Source organism: Cebus imitator, unplaced genomic scaffold, assembly GCF_001604975.1.
Source record: "Cebus imitator isolate Cc_AM_T3 unplaced genomic scaffold, Cebus_imitator-1.0 Scaffold87, whole genome shotgun sequence".
Taxonomy (NCBI): Eukaryota; Metazoa; Chordata; class Mammalia; order Primates; family Cebidae; genus Cebus; species Cebus imitator.
In genome coordinates, this window is record NW_016107402.1 from 4747041 (window position 1) to 4760604 (window position 13564).

Here is a 13564-nt window from a genome sequence, read left to right on the forward strand (position 1 = left end):
CTACTCGGGAGGCTGAGGCAGGAGCATCGCTGGAACCTGGGAGGCAGAGGTTGCAGTGAGCCGGGATTGTGTCACTGCATGCCAACCTGGGTGAGTGCCGTTCCCCCAAAAAAAAGATACTAATAAGGGATGGTGCAGCTCTCTGGGGCCAGCAAGTGAGAAACCTTTACAACTCCTGAGTCTGAGGGTGAGGAGAGGTCACTGTGTAGAGTGGGGCCCCTGACAGGAACAGTGACCTTTGGTTGAGGGATGTGACCAACCATGGCAACCTGGTGGAGAGGGAACAAAGAGAATAAACATCTTCTACTCCTCCCTTAAGTCTTCTTAAGATGCTGGGATGTCTCATTGGCAACCCAACAGGAAGCCGGGGAACAAGGGAGCCATTGATGCAGTCCACAGATGTCAGGCCCTGGGGCACAGAGCAGAAGTGTGGTGAATGGATGTGGAAGGGCAGCATATCATATAACTGTCTGAGGGTGTGCCTTGTTCCCCAAAGCCCACAGCAATGCTCCTTCCCCATCCGGAACTCCCGCTGCCCGTCGGGTCTGAAGGGGTGGGTGGACTGTTGCTTGGAGAATACAGTGAGGTTGGAAGGTGGAGGGAGGACAGGGCTTTCCCCTCTCAGCCTTTGCCTTGCTAGCTCTAAGTCCCAGTTCCTGATCCCTGCCTGTCCTGGTGTCTTAGGTAGCCACAGGAATTGTCCATAGGAGGAACAATGTCAGCCACTGAGTCAGTGTTTTTCTCACACCCAGAAATACTGCACCATTCCCAAACATACCCACAGGCATGCTGCTGCCACCATGAGCCCTTGAAAGTCATCACAAGCCATAACTAGTGTCACATGTACATCAAGAAGACATACATCTTGGCACACTAATACACTGTGCCATAGTCACATAGAAAATGACAAATGTCACAGTAATGTCAAATTATGTCCTGCTGTCACATCATGTGAAATCACAGTGCAGGAGCAGGATGGAACGGAGGTTAACAGCAATGGCTCTGGAGCCAGACAAACCTCTTTGACCTCTCTGGCCTTAATTTCTGTGCCTGCCAAATGGAAAGAATACTTTGTTTCTCCTTGTGGAGTTGTTGTAAGGATGATATGAGAGATCATGATTGGGAAGACCTCAGCATAGTGCCTGCTGGAGTGAAACCCACCAGATATGTGGCTGCTACTGTGAACAGGTGTCTCACGCCCCCACTGCCTCACGCCTGTGCGCATGTGCAGGACCAGCATTTGCAGGAGGCCAGCCAGACACCCTCAGGTGCATGTGCCAGAGCACGTGCGCATTCACCAGCAAGCTCTGCCCAGAATGCCCTTTCCCTAGATATCCTTATGCTTACCTCCCACCACCTGTGTCTTTGTTCAATCAAATGTCACCTTTCAATGAGTTGCACCATGACTTCTTTTTCAATTTGCAAACCCCAGCATTTCCAGTCCCTTACCCTGCTATATTTTGTATAGTTTTACATATCACGGACCACCTAAGAACATACAGTCCAGTTTATTTTCTGTCTACTCCATTAGAATGTAATCTTCACAAGAACAGGAATTTTGTGTTTTGTTTGGTGATGTATTCCCAGCATCCAGAACAGTCTCTGGCACATGGTGGCTGAATGCGGTATATACACACATGTACCACATGGGTTTCTAGCTTTTTTTTTTTTTTTTTTGAAATGAAGTTTCACTCTTGTTCCAAACTGCACCTGCCTGGTTCAAGCGATTCTCCTGCCTCAGCCTCCCAAGTAGCTGGGATTATAGGCATGCGCCGTCGTACCCAGCTTATTTTCTATTTTTAGTAGAGGGTTTCTCCATGTTGGTCAGGCTGTCCTTGAACTCCTGACCTCAGGTGATCTGCCTGCCTCAGCCCCCCAAACTGCTGGGATTACAGGCATGAGCCACTGCACCTGGCCTGGTTTCTTCAGCCCTTAAGACAAACACATCCAGGTGAACCCCACCCCCCAGCCCAAAAAGGTAAGTCTGTACAGTGAGCCTCTCATGCCAAGTCTCAAATAGCCAACTCAGGAGGTGGGACAAACTTAGTCCTTCCCATGACCCTAGTTGGGGTGGGCACAGTTGGGATGGGGGTGGGTGTCACCAAGCAAAGAAAGCCTTTCTGCTCACCTTCCAGCTATTTTGAGCCCAGCAGCAGAAGGGACTCAGAGTAGGTGAGGTGGCTGGACTTACCTGGTGACCTGGAGCCTCCTCTGCAGACTTGTTTTTTCTACCCTGGCTAGAACCATCAAAGTCACCACTTCAGAGGCCCCTAATGAGGCTGGATATGTTAAGAGCTTTGCAATCCTTAGATCAAAGAGGCTGGGTAAACAGCGGGCAGCGTCCAGGCCCATGACTGACTGGCTGATGCCTTGAGGGCGCAGCATCCTAGGAGTTTGCGGTTGACACTCCTAGACAGCCTGGCATGGCCCCATCTGGGTTTGGAAAGGGAAGACCCTCCCGCTCAAGAGGATCTGATTAGAGAGAGCCAGAGTACACTGGTCAGTGCTCCGGGCAAGGGAAGGCACTGGAGGACTGAGGGAGCCTCTCCCAAGTAGAGGCCCTACCTGAGCTCAGGCTTGGGGGGACCCTAGGAGTTCCCCAGTCTCAGCCGCCTTTACTGGAGGGGCCGCCAGTCCAGATTCACCCAGCCTGTTCTCTAGCTGCTTCCTCGAAGAGATGGGGTAGACAGAGATGGGCTCAAGTACCCCTGAGCACTATGATCTGGAAGGAGTTTGAGGTTAGGCAAAGAGCTATTGGATTCCAGGTAGAAAACATTAAAACATTTACTTCTTAACAAGAGTCCTGGACCTGATGAGGCAATGTGCAGGTGCAGGTTACATGTGTAGACGGCAGCTCCCAGTGTACAGCTGATCAGGCTGTGGCTGATGCTGGGGGAAGGAGGGACAGTCCCCCAGACACAGCCCAGGCTTCAAACCCTGCCCCCCACAAATGCTCCTGTCCACAATACAAGGCAGACTCCAACTGGAGGCAGCTGCAGCCCCCACAGCTATGGAAGGTCCTTCTTTCCCCAGAGAAAGCATGGCACTAGGCTCAGTGTAGACAGTCTTTATTGGCAGGTGTTAGGAGTGCAAAATAGCAACAAATCCAGGGGAACGTGCAAGGCGGTTACAGGGCTCCCCTCCCCCACGTGAGAGCCCTGTAACCAAGCCAGTGGGGCAGGAATGTTGACTTGACTGTGGCAAATTTAGGCTCAACACCCTCCAAAGAACAAGCTCCCAGGCAGGAGGGCTTCTTGCAACGCAAGGGGGAAAGGAGTGACACCCTAGAAGGGCCTGGGCTGTGACCCACCCTGGGCTCCTTGGCACCTGTGCACTGCCCACCTCAACCCTTCAAGAGGAAGGCTTCACAGCTTAGGGTATCTATTTCAGAGAACCAGGCTAAACCCAGCCCTCCCCAAACCCAGGTAGCTGCCTCATGCCTCAGTTTCCCTCCCCCTAGTGATTACCCAAGTTGGACCATCAGGCCTGGTGGTGGCCCAGCCTAACCCAAAGTGACAAGTCCCTATAACATACCATATATCAGTCAGTGTGTGGGCTGCAGGCCCTCCAAAGCTGCTGGGATCACCACAGGCCGGCCCTAGTCAAAAAGACCCTTGTAGGCCATGGGAATCAATCTGAGGTACTGGGGATTAAGGCTACCACCCCAAACTTGCTTTGTTTTCTGAAGGCAATTGACCTCCAAGACAAATGGCTCCTGCACCCCACTGTCATGCTGGGTCCAAAAGTGTGATGCAATCACCAAAGGGTCCTCCAGCTGAGAACCCCAGCCTAGCCTTAAGCCCACAGCGGCCTCGTGCTCAGGGAAGTCTGGTTTGTTCAATAGAAGGCCCAACCCTGCAGTGCTGGGCCACCTGGCACAGGCTGCCTATCCCTGGTCATGTCCTCCACACACTCTTGGAGGCCCCACCCCACCCCGTGAGACCTAGTCCCTTCCCTTCTGGCCAGGGTCTGAGTCAGTTACAAGGCAGCCAGGTGGGATAGGCACGAGCCAGGAGAGGCTGCACAGGGGTCACATAGTAATTGACAGTGGCTGGCACGAGCCCGTCGGTGCCTGGCGGGCGCCAGGCCAGGGCGGCAGTGGCAGCGGGGCCCTGCTCAGCCAGTGCCTGCAGCGCCAGTGCAGCAATGAGGCCCAGCGTCTGGCGGCGCTCATGGTTCATGAGGCACACGGTACTCTCGTTGACCACCCGGTGTAGTGTCACCAGGCAGGAGTAGCGGCGGGCGGCATCAGCTCCACCGAAGTGGGCCTCTAGGTAGCGCTCTAGGGTGCGCCGCTGCTCCACCAGGTCCGGAAAGTCGATGAAGAAGCGGGAGCACATGTAGCGTTGCAGGGCGCGCACGTCGGTGCTGGGCCGGGGCCGAAAGCCCCGCACCAGGAGGTGGCAGTACTTGAGGAGACCACCACCTCGGATCTCCTCGGGACTGCGCGTGGCGATGACACGGTGCCGCAGGTGCTCCAGGGCCTCGGCGAAGTCCCCATACAGGCTTTCGCCTGTGACCGTTGGGTGGAAGGCCTCAGACATGGGAGTGGACGAGCACTGGCCAAAGAGCAACAGGGAGTCCAGGATGATCTGGAAGGAGTCTATGCTGAATTCAAACTGTCGTCTCACCGAGTCCACAAACTTGAGCTCCACGTTCTTGCCGCTCTTGTTGGACAGTGAGATGAGGCTCCAGCGGTCTGAGTCTGTGCACACTTTCACCAGCTTCTGTACGTATGCCTCCTTGAGCGTCAGTGGGGTGATCTTGGCCCGGCTCACACCGGCCGGCAGGAAGTCTAGCAGGCAGGCCAGCACCACTGCCTTGGTCAGCTGGAAGGATGCCTCACTGCGCAGGTCCACCTGGAACACCAGGTCCAGGTCCTTGTAGCCCAGGCCACTCTCAGGGTGTAGCACGTGGCTGGCAGCTGAACCATGCAGCCGCACGCTGTGCACGCATAGTCCCTGCTCCTCCAGGCTGCTGCGGACCACCTGTGGAGGGGACAGAAGGAGGGGGAGGTGTCAGGAGTAGGGCCCAGGTGTCCACCAAGGGCTTCCATGCAATCATCACAGTAACCTCAACCACGGTTGGCCCCTAACCAGCTGTTATGCCTTTGGAAAGTCATTTAACTTTTTTGGGGGGTGGGGTGGGGGTAGTCATTTAACTCTCTAAGCAGAATCTAGAGAATGGCCCATCTGGAGGAATGACTCAGAAAGAATAGCAATGATAATAGCACACATATGCATGGAATTTACTAAATGGCAGGTCACTTAATCCTCACAATAACCCTGTGAGCTGGATACTATTATTCCCACTTTCAGATGCAAAAATGGAAGTACAGAGGGGCCAAGTACCTAGCTCAAAAGCAAACAGCTGGTGAATGCAGAGGTGGGAATCAAACTGAAAGCCCAAGTCTTAACCATGCTATTCTACCTCTCAAACTGCTAGTAAAACAGTTTTGTGCCAGGCACTGTGCTGACTGCTCAAACACGTTGGGAATATGGTTAGCAGTTCTCATGACCACATTAACCCTCCTGATAATCCTACATTTGAGTATTATTATTTTGATTGACAGATGGAAGACTGAGGCACAGAGAGGTTAAGAAACATGTCCAAGGTCATAGAGCGGTCAGGCTGAGACCAGAACCCAGGTTTGCTGGATTCTCAAGTTCATGTATGTCCTTTTGACTACAATGTACTCATCCTAATTCATCCTTACAAGGACCCAGTGAGGCAAATCTGCTCTCAGATGAGGAAACTGAGGCTTACAGTCAAAACAGGCTTACAGGTGAAACAACAAAGGCTCAGTGAAAAGTCTCAGCCCTCAGACAGCCCCCGGGCCTGATGGCACATGACAGATAAACCTATAAGTGGTCCCTCGGCTGAGTTACCAGGTGGGGAGAAGAGTGAAGCTGAAGGTCTGGGACGTTCAGTTTCCTCAGTAACCCAAAGTTGTCCTGAAAGTGACCAGGCAGCATTCCTACCCTGAGTGATTCTGCAACCCTGCCTTGCTGCCAAGTCAGCACCCAGCTCTAGACTAGGCTGTTCTCCTTGCCTCCCAGGGAATTACTACAAAGAATGCACCTAAGTGCTGAGAAGGCAAGCTGTGGTGGGGCAATCCGAGGCGGGCGGCGCCCTCCAGGAAGACTTCCGGGAGCAGCACCTTTACCAGGAGAAGCTATTGTCATGGCAACGGGAGGATAAGCACCTGGCTGTCAGGAACACAGAGGGTGGAGGAGGGAGGCTAGACACCAAGTGAGTGCCAGCACTGGACCTTGTTGCCAGAATCTATGTGGACAGGTCTTTTTTTTTGAGATGCAGTCCAGGCTGGAGTGCAGTGGTGCGATCTCAGCCCACTGCAACTTCCGCCTCCAGGGTTCAAGCGATTCTCCTGCTCAGCCTCCAGAGTAGCTGGGATTAAAATCACCCGCCATGACACCCAGCTAATTTTTGTATTTTTAGTAGAGACGGGGTTTCACCATGTTGGTCAGGCTAGTCTCAAACTCTTGACCTTGTGATCTGCCTGCCTAGGCCTCCCAAAGTGCTGGGATTACAGGCGTGAGCTACCATGCCAGGACAGGTCTTTCTTTTTTTTTTTTTTTTTTTTTTGAGACGGAGTTTCACTCATGTTACCCAGGCTGGAGTGCAATGGCGCGATCTCGGCTCACTGCAACCTCTGCCTCCTGGGTTCAGGCAATTCTCCTGCCTCAGCCTCCTGAGTAGCTGGGATTACAGGCACGCGCCACCATGCCCAGCTAATTTTTTGTATTTTTAGTAGAGACGGGGTTTCACCATGTTGACCAGGATGGTCTCGATCTCTTGACCTCGTGATCCACCCGCCTTGGCCTCCCAAAGTGCTGGGATTACAGGCTTGAGCCACTGCGCCCGGCCTCTTTTTTTAATATGGAATTTTTTCTGCCTTTCCAAACCCCCTTCTCTACCTTCTTTCCCACCATTCCTTTTTTTTTTTTTTTTTTTTGAGACGGAGTTTCACTCATGTTACCCAGGCTGGAGTGCAATGGCGCGATCTCGGCTCACTGCAACCTCTGCCTCCTGGGTTCAGGCAATTCTCCTGCCTCAGCCTCCTGAGTAGCTGGGATTACAGGCACGCGGCACCATGCCCAGCTGATTTTTTGTATTTTTAGTAGAGACGGGGTTTCACCATGTTGACCAGGATGGTCTCGATCTCTTGACCTCGTGATCCACCCGCCTCGGCCTCCCAAAGTGCTGGGATTACGGGCATGAGCCACCACGCCCGGCCTTTTTTTTTTTTTTTTTTTCCGAGAAAGTTCTGCTCTTGTGGACGAGGCTGGAATGCAGTGAGTGAGTGCAGTGGCACAATCTCAGCTCACTGCAGCCTCTGCCTTCAGGCTCAAGCAATCCTCCCACCTCAGCCTCCCAAGTAGGAGGGATTACAGGTGCGTGCCACCACACCCAGCAATTTTTTATTGTTTGCAGTGATGGGATCTTGCTAGGTTGCCCAGGCTGGTCCCAACGCCTGGACTCAAACTATTCTCCTGCCTCAGCCCCCCAAAGTACTGGCATTATAGGTATGAGCCCTCTGCGCCCGGCTCGGGACAGGTCTTTATGATCTTCTGGGAAACTGAAGCTTACAGGAGTTATGCTACCTGCACAAGATCACTCAGAGATGCCTTCAAACCCGTGTATGTCTGACTTCAAAGCCTATCCTGTTTCTGCCACATTACAGTCCCAGGGTTCAGAAGGAGCATAGACTACTGTTCTAATCCTTCTTCTCTTTCCAAATTTTGAAGGCAGCCCTCCAGTCACTGAAGCCCAGAGCCAGAGTAGTTGGGGAATAGGAAGGTGGGGGTTGGGAAATGCCTTGGCCAGACAGGGCCAGTTGCTGCAGTCCAGCCTGTGGGACTTCTAACCCACACCCTGTCAGCTGGCAGCTGTGCCTGCATGGGCCAAAGACCTTGGTCCAAGGACTGCTAAGCCTGCAGAGAAGACTAGCCCCTTCCTCAAATCCCATTAGGGCTGACTGAGGCTTACTTGGTGCCAGCTTCTGCTCCCAGGCTGGTGCCCACCCCAGGGCATGGCATCTGGCCTAATGAGTAGGCAGGAGTACTCTTGTTAAATCCCCTGCGTCAGGGCCATGGGGCCAGCTGTGTCAGCCAGCCAGTCACTGCTGTCTCCCTCCCAGGTGTGACTACTGCCAGTTTGGCAGGCGGTCCCCAGTTACCACCACACCCAAGTACTGCAGGGCAGCTTGGTGCCTCCTGAATCAGACTTTCCAGCCATGGAGCGAGCAGCGGCTGCACCCTTCTTTCTCCCATGCCAAGACCCTTCCCACCACCACTGTGCTCCAGGCTGCTGCTGAGACCTGCAGGGAGGCTGACAGACGCCGTCAGCCAGCAGGCTTACAAAACTCACTTGCAGCGCAGCCTGATGCAGGCCCTCTGGCTGCAGCGGGAGAGATCAGATTGTCTAGTTCAATCCTCTGGGCCCAGAGAAGCAAAGGACTTGTCCAAGGTTACACAGCCAATAAAAGGCCTCTTTGCCTGTAGCTTTGGGAAGCCTCCTTACAGTAGGGCGGGTCCCTTTAGCACAGATACAAGCAAGAACAGCATCTAGCTGCTCAGATTGTCACTCCAGGCAAAGCCTTGCAGGGGTGCAGATGGAGAAAGGTTCCAATTTTTGAGCCATAGGACAACTCAGCAGTGGTGTAAAGCCATGAGGCAACAGCCGGCACCACCCTCCCCCTCTCCCTTGCCCCCATCCCTGCACACATCCCAACAGCTTTCGAGGTTGCCAGCTGTGGATTTCTTCCAAGAAACTTTCTTTCCTGTGGAGGCAGTTGTACAGGCCAGGTGAAAACACCTGTCCCTTTTGGAGTCTGGAACTAGAGGATGTTGGAGAGCAGCAGCCTAGTCCATCCATCCCAACTGAACAGACGGGGACACTGAGCCCAGCAAAGGGAACTGACAACAAACAGCCCAGGCCCTGAATCCATAAGTCCAACTTCCCAGCCCAGCTCTGAATTCTCTGCCACCCTTCCTCACTGCCGCCGACAGCTCCCTGTTCTGTGCTGTCTCTGACCCGGGTCTGAAGGACATGGCACCACCATCACATTGTGAGGTTAGCTCCTATTGACCTGGAGTCTCCCCCATCTGGCTAGGAGCACCTGAAGGGATGGAGGATGAGTCCCAGTCACATCTGTGCCCTTGGCTTCCTAAACAGGGCTTGGCAAAGAGCAGACACCAATAGGGGCAGTTTAAACCCTACTGACAGGGCAAGGAGTTCTCCTCCCTCCAGGGTACCCCCTGTTCTTGCAGAGGGAGGCTGCCACACTGGGCTCCACCTTCCCCTTCCCCCTATGCCTGGGGCCACAGTCATGGAGGTGCAGCAGCTAGGCCCTAGGATTGACTTGACAGTCCTGGGGAGTAAAGCCTTGACTGGTTTTCCTAGGTGACCAGTTCCTTGAGCAGAGCAGCCGAGGAATGCTTCGGCCACATGAGTCAGCCCAGGATAACCTGCCCTCACCCCCTCCTGTTCCTAGTTCCTCGGGAGGGTGAGGGAGGTAATCCCCCAGCAGGCACCCCTCCCCCTCTGCAGGAAGCTAAGGTGGTAGGAGGCAAGGGAAAGGCCTGCTTCATCCAGCCGGTAAGTCTGCCTCCTCAGGAAGAAAGCTATCGGCTGGCAGGAACGCACAGGAGTCCTCGCTGGGTTTCCTGGTTTCTTTTATCAGGAGTCTTCCTAAGACCTAGAAGTTGACCTTGGGAGCAGGGGTAGGGGTGGGAAAACATTGAACCTACCATAATCTGCTCCTGGGAAGACCCAAGATTCCCTGGGTTTGATTTTCACCTCATTAAGTAATCTTAGGTGGCTCACTGCCCCAGCTATAAAATGGGTACAATTACCACATTCTGGTATTTCAGAACATGGCAGCGTCTGGGCTGTACAGATGAAAAAGCAGTCTTGGGGTCGTTGAGGTTCAGATAAAGGGAAGAGTTGGAGTACCAAGGAGGAGGGAGGGGCTGTCAGAATTCTCTTTTCCCCGTTCCTCAGGAGAGATGGGACGTGGGGCCTGAGGCCTGGGTCGGCCTTCATTTCCAATCTTGGGAAGAAGCAGCAGCACCTAAATTGGTCATTTAATGTTGCTGTTGGGGGTGGGGTATCAGGTCTGACCTTCGGCTTAATAAATCTTGGGCCACAACCGCAGCTGAGAGAGGGAGTCCCTGACAAGTTTTCTTGGCTTTTCCACAGGGCCGAGGGGGAAGGGCGGGTTTCTACAGCAAAGGGCTGTAGGAACATAAGACTTAGAGTCTACTCCTAGAACCTCTAGAGGAAAGGAGGCTGAAGTCCAGGGATACCCAGATAGGGAAGAAAATCTGTTTTGAACTCAAGCATTCACACTTACCCACCCAGGGCCGCCTGGCATCTTTTGTCCTTGCAAGCAGAGACAAATTCTTCCCCTGATGCCACCGAAATCCTCCTCCCCTCCTCCAGCCAGGCCCTGGGTGAGTGGTCCGTGGGGAATCAGAGTTCTCCAGGAGTCGAGATGGAAAAGCCAGATGGGAAAGGATTAGTAGACGCAGGGGGAGTTCTGGTCTGCGAGTCATAATGCTATCCAATTGTTACAGCCCTGTCCGCGTTCCTCAGTTTCTCTAACTGTCTTGAGAGTCAAACAGACTCCAAATGCCTTCCAGCCTCGAGAGCCTCAGAACGGATTCCACCACATCCCCCGCCCGGCGTCCTCTCACCTGCACGATCTGCCGGGGCTGCACGCTCAGCGTGGGGAAATTGCCGCGCCCGTGAATGGGAATCGGCTCGCTCAGGAGAGCGTCCAGTCGCTTCACCTGTGGCCAGCTCAGCCCGCTCAGGTGCCGTCCAGGGGAGGCCGAGAAGGCCTCCGGGTCGGGGCCGCCGCCTACCGGGGCTACCGTGGCCACCGCCGCGGCCGCAGCCATCCCCACCTGCACAGCTGCCCCATCCCCGCGCTTAGCTCCGCTCTCCGACGGCATCATCTACCCGGACCCCGAGCCCCGACGGCAGAAACCGTGGGGGTGGTTAAGGGGAGGAGGACAGGAAGAGCGGCTGGGCAGGAGCCAAGGCGGGGGGCACGGAGGCAGGGACGAGGCGGCAGCGACGGCGAGGCAAAGCCAAGGTACACCTCGGAAGGCGACGACTGACCGACCCTAACGCCTGCAGCTGGGGGCCCAGAGGACTCTTATAGGCCGCGGGCGACGTGCCCATTGGTCCCGGCCGCTGCCACACATCGGGAGCCGCCCCGCCTCTCGACGCTCAGGACATTGGTCGGCAGAGCTTTGCACGTGAGTCACTGTTCTCCAGGGAGATTCCGATTGGCTGGAGGGCACGCCTCTGCCCCGCCCTCCTTCTCAAGCTGAATTCCCTCCTTTGGTCCTTAAAGAACTTCTGTTCACTGTGATTGGCCCATGTCTGGACTTAAAGGGACAGCGGCCCTCAGGGGCAGGAGGCAGGGAAGTAACCGGCGGAGTTTGTAGTAGAGTCAGGCCACTGAGAAATTCCAAGTTTCTGTTTTTTTGTTTTTTAGCGCTGAAAGAAATTGAGAAGTCGCCGGGCCTTTGTCCTGGTCATCTGCTATTTTCAGAAGGCCAAAGAGATTGCGCCACGTGATCAACTCCGCACAGCACTGCTCATGATCTGGCAGTTTTCCAGAGCCTAGAAAAGGTATAATAATAAACTCTGTGCATACCATGGTAAAGGCTTTCTTTTTTTTTTCTTTTTGAGATGGAGTCACACTCTGTCGCCCATGCTGGAGTGCAGTGGAGCGATCTTGGCTCACTGCAACCTCCGCCTCCCGGGTTTAAGCTATTCTCCTGCCTCAGCCTCCAGAGTAGTCAAGTGACACCACGCCCAGCTTTTTTTGCACTTTTAGTAGAGAAGAGTTTTTACCATATTGGCTAAGCTGGTCTCAAATTGCTGACCTTGTGATCCACTCGCCTTGGCCTCCCAAAATGCTGGGATTACAGGCGTGAGCCACCGCACTTGGCCCTAAGGTAAAGGCTTTCTAAAGCACTCTGTTGATTGGCCTGTGCAAACCAGAGTATGATGAGTGTTCATGTATAGCATAGCAAATTTAGAGAAGGGGAGATCTGCTCAGAGAGTGTATGTGATTACCCCATTGTCACACAGCAAACTAGTTAGACCCTGGTCCTGAACCAGTGCTATAGAATCTGTGGCTTATGGTTTTTCCACTGCACTTACACAGACCCAGTACCTTTCTGGGGCTAGAGAATGAATAATATATTTACATGTTTCTTTGCAGGTCCAAGCTATTCTCCTGCCTCAGCCTCCTGAGTAGCTGTGACTACAGCCACCCACCACCACACTCAGCTAATTTTTGTAATTTTAGTAGAGACAGAGTTTCACCATGTTGGCCAGGCTGGTCTTAAACTCCTGACGTTGTGATCCGCCCGCCTTGGCCTCCCAAAGTGGTGGGTTTACCACGTGAGCCACCGCACCCAACCTTTTTTTTGAGATGGAATTTCACTCTTGTTGCCCAGGCTGGAGTGCAATGGCACGATCCTGGCTCACCGCAACCTCTGGGTTCAAGCGATTCTCCTGCCTCAGCCTCCTGAGTGGCTGGAATTACAGGCATGTGCCACCACACCCGGCTAATTTTGTTTTTTTTTTGTTTGTTTTATTCTGTCTTTGTTTTGTTTGTTTGTTTGTTTTGTTTTTGAGATGGAGTGATCCACACAACTCAGCCTCCCAAAGTGCTGGGATTACAGCGTGAGCCACTTCGTCCAGCCTGTTTTTTTGTTGTTGTTGTTTTTGTTTTTTTGAGACAGGGTCTCACTCTGTTGCCCAGACGAATTCACTGGCATAATCGTGGCTCACTGCAGCCTCAACCACTCTGGCTCAAGCAGTCCTCCGAATCTCAGCCTCCTAAGTCCCTGGGACTACGGGCACATACCACAATACCCAGCTAATATTTTAATTTTTTTGTAGAGATAAGGGTCTGGCCATGTTGCCCAGGCTGGTCTTGAACTCCTGGGCTCAAGTGATCTGCTGGCCTAAACCTCCCAAAGTGCAGGGATAAGGCCCAAGTGTGGTGGCTTATGCCTGTAATCCCAGTACTTTGGGAGGCCGAAGTGGGTGGATCATCTGATGTCAGGAGTTTGAGACCAGCCTGACCAACATGGAGAAACCCTGCCTCTACTAAAAATACAAAAATTTAGCCAGGCGTGGTGGCACATTCCTGTAATTCCAACTACTCGGGAGGCTGAGGCAGAAGAATCGCTTGAACTCGGGAGGCAGAGGTTGTGGTGAGCCGGGATGGCGCCACTGCACTCCAGCCTGGGCAAAAAGAGCAAGACTCCATCTCAAAAAAAACAAAAAACAAAAAACGAAGTGCAGTGATAAAGGATACAGGTGTGAACTACCATGCCCGGCCTGTCGTTACTTTTTTTTTTTTTTCCCCCAACTCCACCTGTTACTTTAAAATTTTGTTTTTCTGATTTTAAACATGTGTGCTGTGGTGAAAATTCAGAAATTGAGTCTATCTGATTCATTGCTGCAACTTTTTTTTCTGTTTTTCTTTTTCTTTTTTTTTTTTTTT

The 13564-nt window shown here is 53.2% G+C and overlaps 1 protein-coding gene across 1 annotated transcript; it reads right to left on the reverse strand.

Annotated features, from left to right (window-relative positions):
• Positions 1-3052: 3052 nt before the first annotated feature.
• On the reverse strand, positions 3053-11281 carry TENT5B (terminal nucleotidyltransferase 5B). Its single transcript, XM_017534825.2, has 2 exons — positions 10722-11281; positions 3053-4988 (listed from the first exon to the last, which is right to left on the reverse strand). Exons 1-2 carry the CDS (start codon positions 10983-10985, stop codon positions 3975-3977), a joined length of 1278 nt encoding a protein of 425 aa, XP_017390314.1. The 5' UTR covers positions 10986-11281; the 3' UTR covers positions 3053-3974.
• Between the last annotated feature and the right edge of the window lie 2283 nt (positions 11282-13564).

Coding starts and splice junctions, on each gene's coding strand:
- TENT5B (XM_017534825.2), bottom strand. CDS start 10,985: ATGATGCCGTCGGAGAGCGGAGCTAAGCGCGGGGATGGGGCAGCTGTG. Junction 4,989..10,721: donor AGCCCCGGCAGATCGTGCAG/GTGAGAGGACGC, acceptor TCCCCTCCACAG/GTGGTCCGCAGCAGCCTGGA.